At 54.6% G+C, this 13,884-nt stretch overlaps 1 protein-coding gene across 1 annotated transcript in view; it reads right to left on the reverse strand.

The window, feature by feature from the left end:
* SPOCD1 (SPOC domain containing 1) overlaps positions 1 to 13,203 on the reverse strand; it is a 29,369-nt gene extending 16,166 nt beyond the window's left edge. The window contains exon 1 of the mRNA XM_062190053.1: positions 11,884 to 13,203. Within this exon, the coding sequence (XP_062046037.1) occupies positions 11,884 to 13,203 (1,320 nt within the window). The remainder of the gene's footprint in view (positions 1 to 11,883) is intronic.
* Positions 13,204 to 13,884: the final 681 nt, after the last annotated feature.

The raw sequence follows: 13,884 nt of genomic DNA on the forward strand, positions 1-13,884 counted from the left end.
ACAGATTCTCTCCAAGAACACGCGGAGGATACGTGAAAACTGAGCACAGCCTGGGCCATGCAGCAAATAACAACAGGTCTCAAAAGAGTCACACGTTTTAGACCAGCACTGCCCAACAGAAATAACGTGAGCCACAGCATACTTTTAAACTTGCTAGTAGCCACATTAGGAAAAGGTAAAAAAAAGTGAAATTAATTCTACGTATTATTCAACTCAATATATAAAAAATAGAATCTTTTGAGCAGGTAACTAATACAAAATGACTGGGATTTTACCTGGGTCTAGGGTACTAAAGTCTTTGAGATCCTCTGTGTGTGTGTGTGTGTGTGTGAAAACATTTATTTATTTATTTATTTATTTGAAAGGCAGAGTTACAGAAAGAGAAAGGTCTTTTATCCACTGGTTCATTCCCTAAATGGCTACAATGGCTGGGGCTGGGCCAGGCTGAAGCCAGGAGCCAGGAGCTTCTTCCAGGCCTCCCTTATGGGTGCACAGGCCCAAGCACTCAGGCCATCTTCTGCTGCTTTCCCAGGTGCATTAGCAGGGAGCTGGATGGGAAGTAGAGCAGCTGGGACTTGCAGCAGTGCCCATATGGGATGCCAGTGCTGCAGGCTGTGAGTTAACCTGTGTGCCACAGCGCCAGCCCCCAGTGTGTGTTTTAACATTGGCAGGACGTGTCAGTATGGACTAGCCAAATTTCAAGTGCTCAACAGACAGACAGCAGCAAGCGGCTATCATATCCAATAACTCAGATAAAGGCCACGTTTTCAAACCACAGTGTGGTTAAATTATAAAGCAGCAACAACAGCAGGCGCTGTGCAGTGGCTAAGCTGCTGCTTGGGAAGCCCACATCCATGTCAGAATTTCTGTGTTTGCTTGATTTAGTTTCCTGCTAAAGCACACCATGGGAGGTAGCAGGTGATGGCCAAGTACTTAGGTTCTTGCCATCCATGTGGGAGGTCCAGGCTGAGTTCCTGATTCCTGGCTTCGGCCTAGGCCACACCCAGCTATTGCAGGCACGTGGGGAGTGAACCAGCAGATGGAAGAGATCTCTGTCTCTCCTTTTCTCTCTGTCGCTATACCTTTCAAATAAATAAAAACTTCTTTTTTAAAAGAAAGCAATAATAACAACACAAGACCCCTCAGGTGCTTGGAGATGAAAAAATACACTCAAAATAACACGCAGGCGAAGGAAAAATTATAACAAATTATAAAATAACAGGGCAGGCACTGCGGTGCAGTGAGTTAAGTGGCCACTTGGGATGCCTACGTCCCACATCAGAGTGCCTGGGATGGAGTCCCAGCTCTGCTGCTGACCCAGCCTCCCGCTAACGTGCATCCTGGGAGGCAGCAGGCGATGGCTCACGTTCTGAGTACCGGTCACTCATATCAGGGACGCAGGTGGAGTTCCCGTCTCCCGGTTTTACTCCAATCCAGAGTGGACCAAGGTGGAGTGAACCAAGGTGATGGAAGATTCTCATTCTCTCTCTCTCTCTCTCTCTCTCTCTCTCTCTCTCTCCCTTGTTTTCTCTCTCTCCTCTGCCTTTCAAATAAATAGTTTTAAAAAATTATAAAATATTGAGACTAAATGGTAAGAAAGACTAAATATTAGTCTGCAGATGCAGCAAAAATGATGAAGGTTTGCTGACAGCTTTAAATGGCTTTATTAGAGGGGAAATGTATGAATTAGGCATCATTTTAAGGCATTATAAAATAACAGAATAAACTAAAAGAGATAACACTGAATATACAAATATATAAATGCAGAGAATCACCAAAACCAAGAATCGGTTCTCTGATAAGACCAAGCAACTGACAACTCTGCGGCCTGGCTGAAGAGCAAAGGTGCAACCAGACGCTGTCTGGAGCGAGTGGACAGACGTGACAAGGAGAAGAGGCTACCGCTAAATACTTGACACCAACGTGCCAAGAAACTTGACAGCTCGGTGAAATGAACACAGAGCTAGAGAAATACAACTTACCAAAATAGAGTGAAGGAAAAAACCCCGAGTAATCACAAGATAAACAGACACAACAGGGAAGGAAACATCTTCCCTAAAGAAAACACCAGTCCAGACCCTGTATTACCAGCCTTGGCATCACGTTTTGTACCAAAATGTCCCAAAATCAAGTCATTCCAACCTCACTCCAATTATCACAGAGGACAGAAAAAGAAAACACTCCGCCAGCCATTCTTTTCTTTCGATGTTTATTTACTTCATTTTATTTGAAAGGCAGCGAGAGAAAGACAGAGCTCTTCCACTGGTTCTCTCCCCAAATGCCGGGAGCCCGGAGCTCGATCTGAGTCTCCCTCAGGGCGCCAGGGGCCGGGTTTCTGGAGCCGCCACCTGCTACCTCCCGACCTGCACACGAGCGGTGCTGGGAGCAAGGCCCGGACTCAGGCCAGACACCAGCACGCGTGAAGCAGTGGCTCTGAACAGCCGTGCCGAATGGCTGCCCCCGCCAGTCGTTCTCCGGGGCTTTAGCAAAACCTGGGAGCTAGAGGGGAGGGTGAGGACAGATCACCTGAGGCCAGGTAACTCATCAACACCAACTCCAAACAGAATACTGTCAACAGGAATGACAGCAACATAAAAAAGAACACTCGCAAGCTGGGTTTGTTCCAAGAAAGCAAACTTGGTTTAACATTGAAACTAAATAGCTCATTACACTTGCTACATTGTTAAGTTGGAGGGCAATGTTTCTCGTGTTATTAGCTCAAGAGACTGGAGAACACGTTTGGCAGAATGCACTGCACTGGTGCTGCACTGCTGGTGACACGGCTGCGCTGAGAAACGCCTCGGGAGGCAGTTTCCCTGTGTGCAAACACAGCATTTCCATCCTCAGACGAGGCCAGCTATGGCGTCACCCAGGGACACAGGCTTATGGCCTCTCCATCAAACATGCGGTGTGTCACAGACCAGAGCATCCTTACATGGCACGTGACCGAAACTAGCAAACCAGGGACAGACAGAGCTCCCTAAGCCTGACTTGGAGCACCTGGGAAGTGCTGCACGCACCACACTCACTTTGGAACGATGATGTCACCACTAGCAACCTCAGGTAGTGCAGGAGGGAAAGGGAGGGGAGATGTCGGAATTCAAGAAAGGAGACAACCGCCTGGATGCATCTTGGGACAGCCACATCCCACAGCAGGGTTCCTGGGTTTGAGTCCCGGCTCTGCTTCCAATCCAGTTTCTGTTCATGCAACCTGGGAGGCAGCAGATGATGGCCCATGTACTTGGGCCCCTGTCGGCCATGGGGGAGACCCGGATTGAGTTTATGTCCACTAGCTTTAGCCTGACCCAGCCCCAGCTGAGGTGGGCAGTTGGGGAGTGAACCAACCAATGGATGATCTCTTTCTCTGTCTCTCTCTTTGCCTTTCAAATAAGTAAAAAATAACTTCAAAGTTTTCCAAAAATATTGCAAGAAGAAACAAGACACATGGAGAGAGACCTTCTAGAGACTTTAAAGGCTGATGAACCCGTTGCAGTGTGTGGCCCTTATTTGGATCCTGACTTTCAAGTGACAAACTAGAAAAATAAATTAAGAGATTCTTGGTAAAGTGGCTATTGCTCCTTGGTGACTTAAGGACGTACGGCCAACTTTTAGGCAAGACAGCACGTGTGGCTGGGATTGGGTATGCGTGCAAGGGAGTTCATGCAGGGGCCAACAGTGTTTTTCTGTAAAGAGCAAGAGAAAATATTTGGGGCTTGCCAGGAACAAAGATTCTCTCCTTGACCGAACGCCGTGGACAGGCTCCTCTGAGCCCGCGTCTCCAGCAGGCCTCCCCCTCTGTCTGCGAAGACTTGAACGGGGCCCAGTGCAGTCTCTACGAACTCAAGGCTGCACCCCCTAAGACGGCCCCACCCCCTGTGCAAGCCCCTGTCTGCGCAGTCAAGGCTGTCCAGGCTGCTGTCTACCGTCGCCGACACCGAAGGACAGGGCCTCTGTCTCGCAGTCTCTGCGGGAGGACGGAGTCCTCACCTGGAAAACGGCCACTCGCAGGCGGCGCGGCCAGGTCGCAGCACGCTGGCTAACCCTTCTAGTGTCTCCTGAGCTCCTCGGCCCCCCTGCACAAGGCCCCGTTGCTTCTGCGCAGATCAAAGCCGTGCTCAGCTCAGGCCCCATTGCTTTCCTACTGCAACAGCTCCTACTGATTAAAATCTGCCCTCGCCACTTTATCTGGTGTCTGGCTTCACTTGCTTCTGACAGCGGCTATCTGGTCCCTCTCCCAGCTACTCAACGCTCTCTTTCTAGCTCCAACTCAGCCCCTGTCCACACGCAAACCAAGAGCCGTTGCTTATTTACGAAACCCACAAGGCAGCCAACCTCTGCCTACAGATCAGTCCACCTTTACACACACTGGGAATGTTCCACAATACTTCTGTTTTTTTTTTTTTTTTTTTTTTTTTGATAGGCAGAGTGGACAGTGAGAGAGAGAGACAGAGAGAAAGATCCTCCCTTGCCATTGGTTCACCCTCCAATGGCCACCGCGACCAGCGCACTGTGGCTGGCGCACTGCGCTGATCCGAAGGCAGGAGCCAGGGGCTCAAGGACTTGGGTCATCCTCCACTGCACTCCCGGGCCATAGCAGAGAGCTGGCCTGGAAGAGGGGCAACCGGGACAGAATCCGGTGCCCCGACTGGGACTAGAACCCGGTGTGCCGGCGCTGCAAGGTGGAGGATTAGCCTATTGAGCCGTGACGCCGACCCCACAATACTTCTGATAATAAACAAGTTATACACAGACGCAAATATGACATCTAAGAATAAATCTGGGGGCCAGTGTCATGGCAGAGTGGATTAAGCCACCACCTGAAACACGGGCATCCCTACGGGCACCAGTTCAAGTCCCTGCTGCTCCAGTTCCCATCCAGCTCCCTGCTAACACACCTGGGAAAGCTGTGGAAGACAGCCCAAGTGCTCGGGCCCCTGCAGCCACGGGGGAGACTCAGATGAAGCTCCTGGCTCCTGGCTTCACCTGGGCCCCCCCTGGCCATTGTGGCCATTTAGGGAGTGAACTAGTGGATGGAAAATCTCTCTCTCTCTCTCTCTCTCTCTCTCTCTGCCTCTCTGTAACTCTGCCTTTCAAATAAATAATCAAATTTTCTGCTTACCCACAGACCCCACAAGGAAACCAAAATTACCAGTGGCCCTGTGGGATGGATTTGCAAAACAAAAACCTGCCAAGCAGCAGTACCCCAAATAAGAATGAGCTCCTAGAAACCCATCAGGAAAAGTCAGACAGCAACAAAACCTTTTTTGTTTGTTTGGCAAAAGACTTAATGGGAATGGCCAACACATAAAACTATTCTCCTTATTCATAGGAAAACAAAAATTAAAACAGTATGGAGACACCATAACACACCTGCACTTTGGCAAAAAGCAGTCTGAAAGAACACGTACCCACTGCTGGAGGGAATATAAACTGTCCCCTGCAGCTCAGAACGCCTCTGACACTGCGTTTTTGTTTGTTTGTTTATGATTTATTTATTTATTTGAAAGACAGAGTTACACAGAGAGAGGGTGAGACTGAGAGAGAGAAAGAAAGGTCTTCCATTCATTGGTTCACTCTCTAAATGGCCACAATGGCTGGGGTTGGGCCAGGAGCTCAGAATTCTATCCAGGTCTCGTAGCAGGTCCAGGGGCCCAAGCACTTGGGGCGTCTTCCTCTGCTTTTCCCAAGGTCATTACCAGGGAGCTGGATCGGAAGTACAGCAGCCAGGACCCACATGGGATGCCGGTGTCGCAAGCAGCAAGCGTTAGCCCCTATGCTATGCCACACCAGCCCTCTGGCACTATCTTTAAAAAGTAGAAAGTGTGTGCCCCTAAACCCAGCAAATCCAGATTCCCCCTGGAGATAGTGTTGCTTAAATGTCCCCAGAAAACATGCAAAACTGCTCATGGCAGCACCGTATGTAACAGCAAAAGAATGAATGAATGAATGAATGAAGCAAACAACCTGTATGGAGTCAACAAACAAACAAGCTGGCAGACTCACGGAATGGGACGCTTGCTGCCAACACTCAGGAGCTGTGTGACCTCAGCAAAGTTCCTTAGCCTCTGTGTGCCTCAGTTTTCTCATCAGCGAAATGGGGAGAACGCCATGTCTGCCTCACAGTGTCGACGCAGCGATCCTCACCGTTGCTGGAGGCTCCGAGCAGCGTCCAGAACACAGTGTGCTCTCTGCACGGATGGCGATAGGGTTCCCTGGCTCCTCCCGGAGAGGCCCCTCCCAACACCCGGCCACACAGCGGTTTCTCTACTTCCACTCCAGCAAAGATCTCACCTCATGCTTTCCTCCTCAGCCTGCCCCAAGTACGGCTCCACTCCTACAGCCCCCCAAGCCACCTCCTGCCTCAGTGCCTTTGCACGTACACTGCCCTCTGCCTGGTGTGACCTTCCTGCTTTCTCTGCTGGCTGAACACCCGCTTCCCTTGCCTGGGCTGAGTGTAGCCGGCGCCCTCCCCTGTGCTCTCCTGACCTCTGGACACCTGCCACCTGCTGGACTTCAGTCTGTCCTTCCGCCATCTGGTCCCTTATCTCTGCTTCTGGACCGTTAGATCCTGGACTCTGCCATCACACAGGCCTGGATGCAAATCCTCACCCTGCCATGTGACCACAAGTGTGTTACACGGTTCTCTAATCCTAGAGTTCCTAACCAGCAACACGGGGTCACCCACACTGCTTGGCATGGAAAGCTCATGGTGTGTGGTCACCCTGTGCTCAGCTGCCCACCTGCCGCAAAGGCCTGCTCCTGCCTCCCATACCTCTTGGCCCCCTGAAGCTGCAGGCAGCCCGCCCTCCCAGCCAGGAGCCCGGGACGGGCCAGCAACGCTGTGTGCCACCCCTACCCCGGCCCTGCTGGGCAGACTCAGGGCTGAGCTGCTCTCTCCTGTCCCCTGCTCTTTCATCCACAGAGCAGCCCCAGGCCTCCCTGGTCCCTGGGGGTACAGGACAGACAAGAGAATGGCACCCCAAGCCCCACCCACCCACCCCTCCAGGCCAGAAGACGAGAGCACACCCGGCCCCTCCCATGAGATGCTCCCCACTCCACAGAAAGGCGACAGCTCTTGTCCAAAGCCACCTGGAGGAAGGCAGGCAGAGCCTGACCTTGAGCCCTCCTGGCTGTCCCTGTCACGAACTAGGCCACACCTCAAGGGCCCTACAGGGGCTCCGGACCAGCCGGGCGCTGTGCCCGCGCTTATACCCCACTCAGCCCTGTCTTCAGCCGCCTGCCCGTCCCTGTCACAGCCCAGCCTCCATTCTTCTCCTGCAGCTGGCACTGGTTGCCACGGCAACGGGATGTTTGGGAAGCTGCGGGATGATGGGCTGTGCCCGCAGAGTCAAGGCTGGGCCCTGGAGGAGGGAGCAGCTGTGGGCTGCCTCCTGTCAAGTCCAGCGGGAACCCGGCTCCACCATGGGGCTCAAACAACATTGCAGACCCAGGCACCCCAAGGCAGGGCACCCAGTGCCTGGAGAGCACGTGCAGCCGGAGAAGCAGATGCCTAAGGTTGCGCGCCGCAGCCTAGCTGACAGCAGGACCCCGTCAATCACAGGCAACCTGCCCTGGTACCTGGCACTGCGTTCAATGCCAGACGTGCGTCATGTCCTCTCATCGTCGCCACCCCACCTGGAGCCTGGTTCTCCCAGCACCCACATCTGCAGATAAGGGAACTCGTTTGGGAAAGGTGAAGGCATTCACCTAGGTCATTCAGAGAGCGGCAGAACCAGGTCGCAAGGCCAGGCTGCCAGCCTCCGGACCGTGCTCATGTCACGGTGCCGTTGGGAACGAGAAAAGGAAGTCCCAGCCCATCCTCTTATCCTGACAGCTCCTGGGGCTGTGACAAATACAGCCGTGGACAGCAATGACGCAGGGTTTAGGAAAAGCACAAACTGGGCAGAACAGTGTGTACCAACCTGGGAAGACCTTCAAATATTAGGAGCTCAAAAACAGAGGGCAGGCCCTGTAATGATAGGCGCTTATGAGCCTCTGCATATGCAAAAGGCTCTGCCTGTAGACGGTCGTGGGCGCACAGAAGCTCAGCCACAGGGCAGCGAAGGGACACACGTGGCGAACAGCGGTTGCCTCTGGGGGAAGGGCAGTGAGGCCAGAAGGCGCTGCAAGGGAACCCCGGGGCAGGAGCTCGAAGCAGGGGCTGAGACGCTGCCTGGAACAGCCATGTCCCGCACAGGGCGCCCCGGCTCCCGCCCCAGTGCCACGCTGCACTGCAGCTTCCTGCTAGTGTGCACTCCGGGAGGCAGCAGGGTCTCTGCCACCCGTGTGCAAGACCCAGATGGAGTTCCTGGCTCCTGGCTTCAGCCTGACCCAGCCCCAGATGTTGCGGGCATCTGGAGAGTAAAAACCAATGGGAAATCTCTCTCCTTCTGACTTCGCTCATTCAAATCAAATAAATGAATAAAATTTTCATAGGGGACTTCCTTACTCTATTAATAAATTGTGAAATTCTTTTAAGTACTAAAAACGGAAATTATAAGACTCGATACGTGATTCTACTTGTAGGTAGATGTGGGTTGCACAAAGACAAACCAAAGCAGGTGTACCATGAAGTCACAAGGTTAGATCCGAACATGGGAAATACAGGGGTGGGGAGTGGGGGTGATTTGCTCCTTCTTCATTTTCTACTTATTTTTTTAAAAAAAGATTTATTTATTTGAAGGTCAGGGTCACACAGAAAGAGAAGGAAAGGCAGAGAGAGAGAGAAAGAGAGAAAGAGAGAGAGAGAAAGAGAGAGAGAGGTCTTCCATCCGCTGGCTCACTTCCCAATTGATCTCACTCCCCAATTGGTTGCAACAGCCGGAGCTGCACCAATCCAAAGCCAGGAGCCAGGAGCGCCATCCGGGTCTCCTACACAGGTGCAGGGGCCCAAAGACTTGGGCCATCTTCTACTGCTTTCTCAGGCCATAGCAGAGAGCTGGATCGGTAGTGGAATAGCCGGGGCGCAAACCTGCACCCTTATGGGATGCCAGCACTACAGGTGGTGGTTTTACCTGCTCCGTCACTGTACCAGCCCCCTATTTATTACTTTTAAAAGATAAGTGGGGGCCGGCGCCATGGCTTAACAGGCTAATCCTCCGCCTTGTGGCGCCAGCACACCGGGTTCTAGTCCTGGTTGGGGTGCCAGATTCTATCCCGGTTGCCCCTCTTCCAGGCCAGCTCTCTGCTATGGCCCGGGAAGGCAGTGGAGGATGGCCCAAGTGCTTGGGCCCTGCACCCGCATGGGAGACCAGGAGAAGCACCTGGCTCCTGGCTTCGGATCAGCACGATGCGCCGGCCGCAGCGGCCATTGGAGGGTGAACCAACGGCAAAAAGGAAGACCTTTCTCTTCGTCTCTCTCTCTCTCACTATCCACTCTGCCTGTAAAAAAAAAAAAAGATAAGTGGGGGCCAGCGCTGTGGCACAGCGGGTAAAGCCACTGTCTGTAGTGCTGGCATCTCATATGGGCGCCTGTTCAAGTCCCGGCTGCTCCACTTCCAATCCAGCTCCCTGCTATGGCCTGGGAAAGCAGTAGAAGATGACTCAAGTCCTTGGGCCCCTGCACGCATGTGGGAGACCTGGATGAAGCTCCTGACTTCTGGCTTCGGCCTGGCCCAGTCTTGACTGTTGCGACCATTAGGGGAGTGAACCAGCAGATGGGAGATCTCTTTCTTTCTCTCTCTCTCTGATTTTCAAATAAACAAATAAATAATCTTTTTTAAAAAAAGAGCAGTGTCTCTGAGTGACGCCTGTGAGGACAGGTATAATGAGAACGGTGAAGACATGAGCAGCTCCCTGGCTCCCACCCCCACTCCACATGGCTCCCTGTCTAGCCACTGAGGCACATGAAGCCACCAGTACAACAGGGAGATAGAAATAGCATGTCCCTCCCAGGGCTGTCACCAGGATGGACGACGGAGTACTCAGCACAGTACCCAGCATGTGTCAGGCAGGCAGGATACCGCGACTTCTGTGTGGACAGCACGGGAGATGCACAGGTTGGCCCGCAGCTGCCCTCGAGATAGACTTGCCTGGGTTTGTATCCTGCCTGTCACTAACTAAGCAGCTGTGTGAGCTGGGGGCTGCGACCTCACCTCTCTGGGCTGGAGGTGAAGACTAAGTCAAAGCACCCAGCACATAATATGCAGCCAATAATGTGATAAAAATTCAACCATGCTGGAACTGTATGTCCAAACCAAGAGGTGCCATCCAACCTTCTGCCTCTGGTGAATAAACACATCAGCCACTAACGCAGTTCAGTTCGTTGTTAATCTAAGTAAGAGAACAATGGCAGGAGGGCTGCGGCTGCAGGGAACAGGGGCCTGGAGAAGTCTGCTAGCCCTGAGCCTCAGTCCCCCGCCTGCTACTACGAGTGCACCAGCCTCATATTCTTACAGTGGGGGGAGGGTCTTCAAAACCTTCATGGAAAATGGAATGAAAAGATAAGCTTATGTTGGTGCAAGAAAAAGTGAAATCCATGCATATGAGCAAACCCGCTAAAAGTTCATGGAAAATGCACACCACGGGAAAACTACGCATGCAATTCAATTTCTGCGCCCACATAAAGTCCCCTTTTCATCTCACTTTCCACGAACTTTCTGAAGTAACCTCATGGAGTTTTTGTTTACACGAAAGAAAAAGCAAATTCAACATGAATTAAGCAATTTACCTTGTCCCCTTGGCTGGGCGAAGCACATTATGTTACACCACAATTGCATTTAACTCTGAAAACAGCCCCCATTAAACTGGAATTAGTATCTCCTCTCTACAGATGTAGAAATTTGGAGAAGTTAATAAAACTTGAATCCCAAGGGCATTCAGCAAGGGCAAGATCTGAACCCAGGACTCTCTAACTCCAAAAGATAATGAGGGAGGGCCGGCGCCGTGGCTCACTCGGTTAATCTTCTGCCTGCGGCGCCGGCATCCCATATGGGCGCCGGGTTCTAGTCCCAGTTGCTCCTCTTCTAGTCCAGCTCTCTGCTGTGGCCTGGGAAGGCAGTGGAGGATGGCCCAAGTGCTTGGGCCCCTGCACCCACATGGGAGACCAGGAGGAAGCATCTGGCTCCTGGCTTCGGATCAGCGCAGCGCGCCGGCTGTAGCAACCATTTGGGAAGTGAACTAACGGAAGGAAGGCCTTTCTGTCTCTCTCTCTCACTGTCTATAACTCTACCTGTCAAATAAATAAATAAATAAATAAGATAATGAGGGGTGAGTATTTGGCACAGTAATTAAGGTGCCACTGGAGACTCCCACACTGCATCAGACTCCCTGCGTTCGAGCCTTGGCTCTGCTTTCCATCCCAGCTCCCTGCTGATGCGCACGCTGGGCGGCAGCAGGTGATGGCCCACCTACTCCATGTGGGAGACCCAATCAAGTTCTGGGCCAGGGGGAAGCCAGGAGCCTGGCTGCTGTGGCCATTTGGGAAGTGAGCCAGCAAGTCACAGCTCTTTGTCTCTGCCTCTCTGCCTTTCAAATTTAAAAGAGTTTTTTAAAAGAAAGGGCGATAAGAATCTCTTTTTTTTTTTTAATTTTTTTTGACAGGCAGAATGGACAGTGAGAGAGAGAGAGAGAGACAGGATTGGTGCCCCGACCGGGACTAGAACCCAGTGTGCCGGTGCCGCAAGGCAGAGAATTAGCCTAGTGAGCCGCGGCACCAGCCAAGAATCTCTTTTTAAAACAAACAAAACAACCCCTCCCAAGCATTCAGCAAACTCAGTTTCTTTTCTTCTTTCTTAACTTGGGACCTCGGTTTACCCAGCTGACATAAAATGGGTATGAGAGATCCTGTTCAACCAGAGCCAATCCAGCTTAGCCAGATAAATTCCAAGCAGGGTGTTGGGAAAGGAGCTTGGCCCTCGCAGCCCTCTCTCAGACGCCACTCACCAGTGTGGAGCAGCCTCCAGGGCTGGGTTCCCCCGGCTGGTCCTGGCTGGAGTTGTCTGAGCGTCTGTCTGCATCGCAGTCTTGGGCGCAGGGCTCTGGCCCCTTCCTGGGCTTGGATCTCAGCTCCGTGAATGGGTCTGAGCAGGCCGTGCTGGCTTCAGGCTCCGGGGAGCAGCTGCGGCTGCCGGAGGGCTCCAGGGAGCTGGCACAGGGGTCAAGGAGGGCGGCCAGCCCTTGCCCCAGCCCATCCTCGGGCACTGGCTCAGTACTGGCTGCGGACTCAGCACTGGGTGCCAGCCCCTCCCGGCCATGGGAAGCAGTGGGGCCTTCGTGGTCGTCGGCAGCCCACATGCTGTGCTCAGCTACTTCTTGCTGTCCTGACACCCCCAGGCACAAGGGAGGGCTCGGTGGAGGCGACGGGGCCTCTGGCTGCAGGGACTCTCCCCCACCAGGCACCGGGAAGCCCACAGGGCTGGAGGGGCTGCCAGCCCCGACAGTGGGCAAGCACCCCCACGCTCCAGGCCCTGGGGAGCACCCTGCCAAACTCCCACCTGCACCTCCAGGCCCGGACCCAGTGTCCTTGGGAGAAAGGGGTCTGCAGGAGCCTCCCCAGGACTCTGGGTCAGCACCTTGCAGGAGTTCCCCCCCAGACTGGGGACTGTCCCCACCTGGGCTCAGATCAAGCCGCAAGAGGCTGGCTGTCTGCCCCCTACCTTTTGAACGGGCCCTACCCATCCTGCTACCCATCCTGCGTCTCTTTCTTGCCCTCCGGGGGGCTGGGCCTGCTGAGGACAGCAGGCCCTGTCCTGGGGGCTCCTCTTTGCTGACGGTGGGGCTCCTTCCATCACACCCTGGAGAGCCCAGTTCTCCATCTGCAGCGCCTTGGGGCCCAGGGCCGCTCGCCTCCTCCACCTCTGCAGGCCTCCCCCTGCCCAGCACGGCTCTCTGGAGAATGGCAGTTCTGCTACAAAGACTCCCAGGGCAGTGCCCAGCTAAGACATCGTACAGAGAAACCCGGAGCCTCCTGCAGGCCTGCGCCCGCCCCCTAGAAGGTGCTGCGTGCAGCCGAACGCGGGACCTGGGGCCAGGCGTGGACTCCCCACTCTGTCCCACCGCTGGGGGCTCCAAGACCCCCAGGCTGGCCCCTGCGGCGCTCCCAACCTTGTAGCCCGCATCTCCCGCTGCCTTCTTCCTCAGGACCCTCTTCCTGGTGCCAGCCCCAGTCCTAGCCCCTGGCAGCCTCCGAGTCAGGGCCAGCCGGGAGCTTGCTCCTTCGGGGTCCTCGGAGCTGGAGCTCTCTGCGTCCCCGTCCTGGGACATGTGTGCGCCCACGGAGGCCACGGGCCCTGTGCGGAGACAGTCGGGAGACTTCATCACCCAGGGCGCGGGGCCAGGGGGAACCTGGGAGGCAGCGCCCCAGGCCCTGCCCACCGCTGGGCCCTGGCCATGACTCCCGAAGGCCGGCACCACCCAGCACCCCGGGGTGAGGCAGAAGCTGAGCTACAGGGACCTTGAAGGCTGGCTGGTCCCTGAGAGCCCACACCTTTGCCTGAAGGAGATTCACCACTTCTGGTGACTGGCGGGAGGGTAGTCCCTCATTCCTGGGCACACAGCAAACTCAAGGGCCAGGAGTCTCCCCCAGACCCAAAGCCTGAGCCCAACACTGAGGGGGCTCAAGCCCCGCTCCCCTTTCCTGTCAGCCCCATGCTACCCGACAGCCCGCTCAGACACCCGGGTCGGACGGGACCCGTCACCCAGCCGCGCTCACCCACGCCCTCGCGACTCCCCGTCCCCAGGCGCCACCGGCGAGGGGGAAGGGGCAGCCAGCACGTGACACAGCGGGGGCGGCAGGCCGCGCTGGGTGTGGGGCGGGGGCGGAGCCCCCGCGGATGCGCAGAGGGCGGCTCCCCAGTGCGCCGGCGCGCCGCCCCCGGCAGAGGGCGCCCTGTCCCTCCCGAGGGCTGCGTGGAGGTGGCGCCCGGCCTTTGGGCGCGGGGGCGC

This window comes from Lepus europaeus, chromosome 5, assembly GCF_033115175.1.
Source record: "Lepus europaeus isolate LE1 chromosome 5, mLepTim1.pri, whole genome shotgun sequence".
Taxonomy (NCBI): Eukaryota; Metazoa; Chordata; class Mammalia; order Lagomorpha; family Leporidae; genus Lepus; species Lepus europaeus.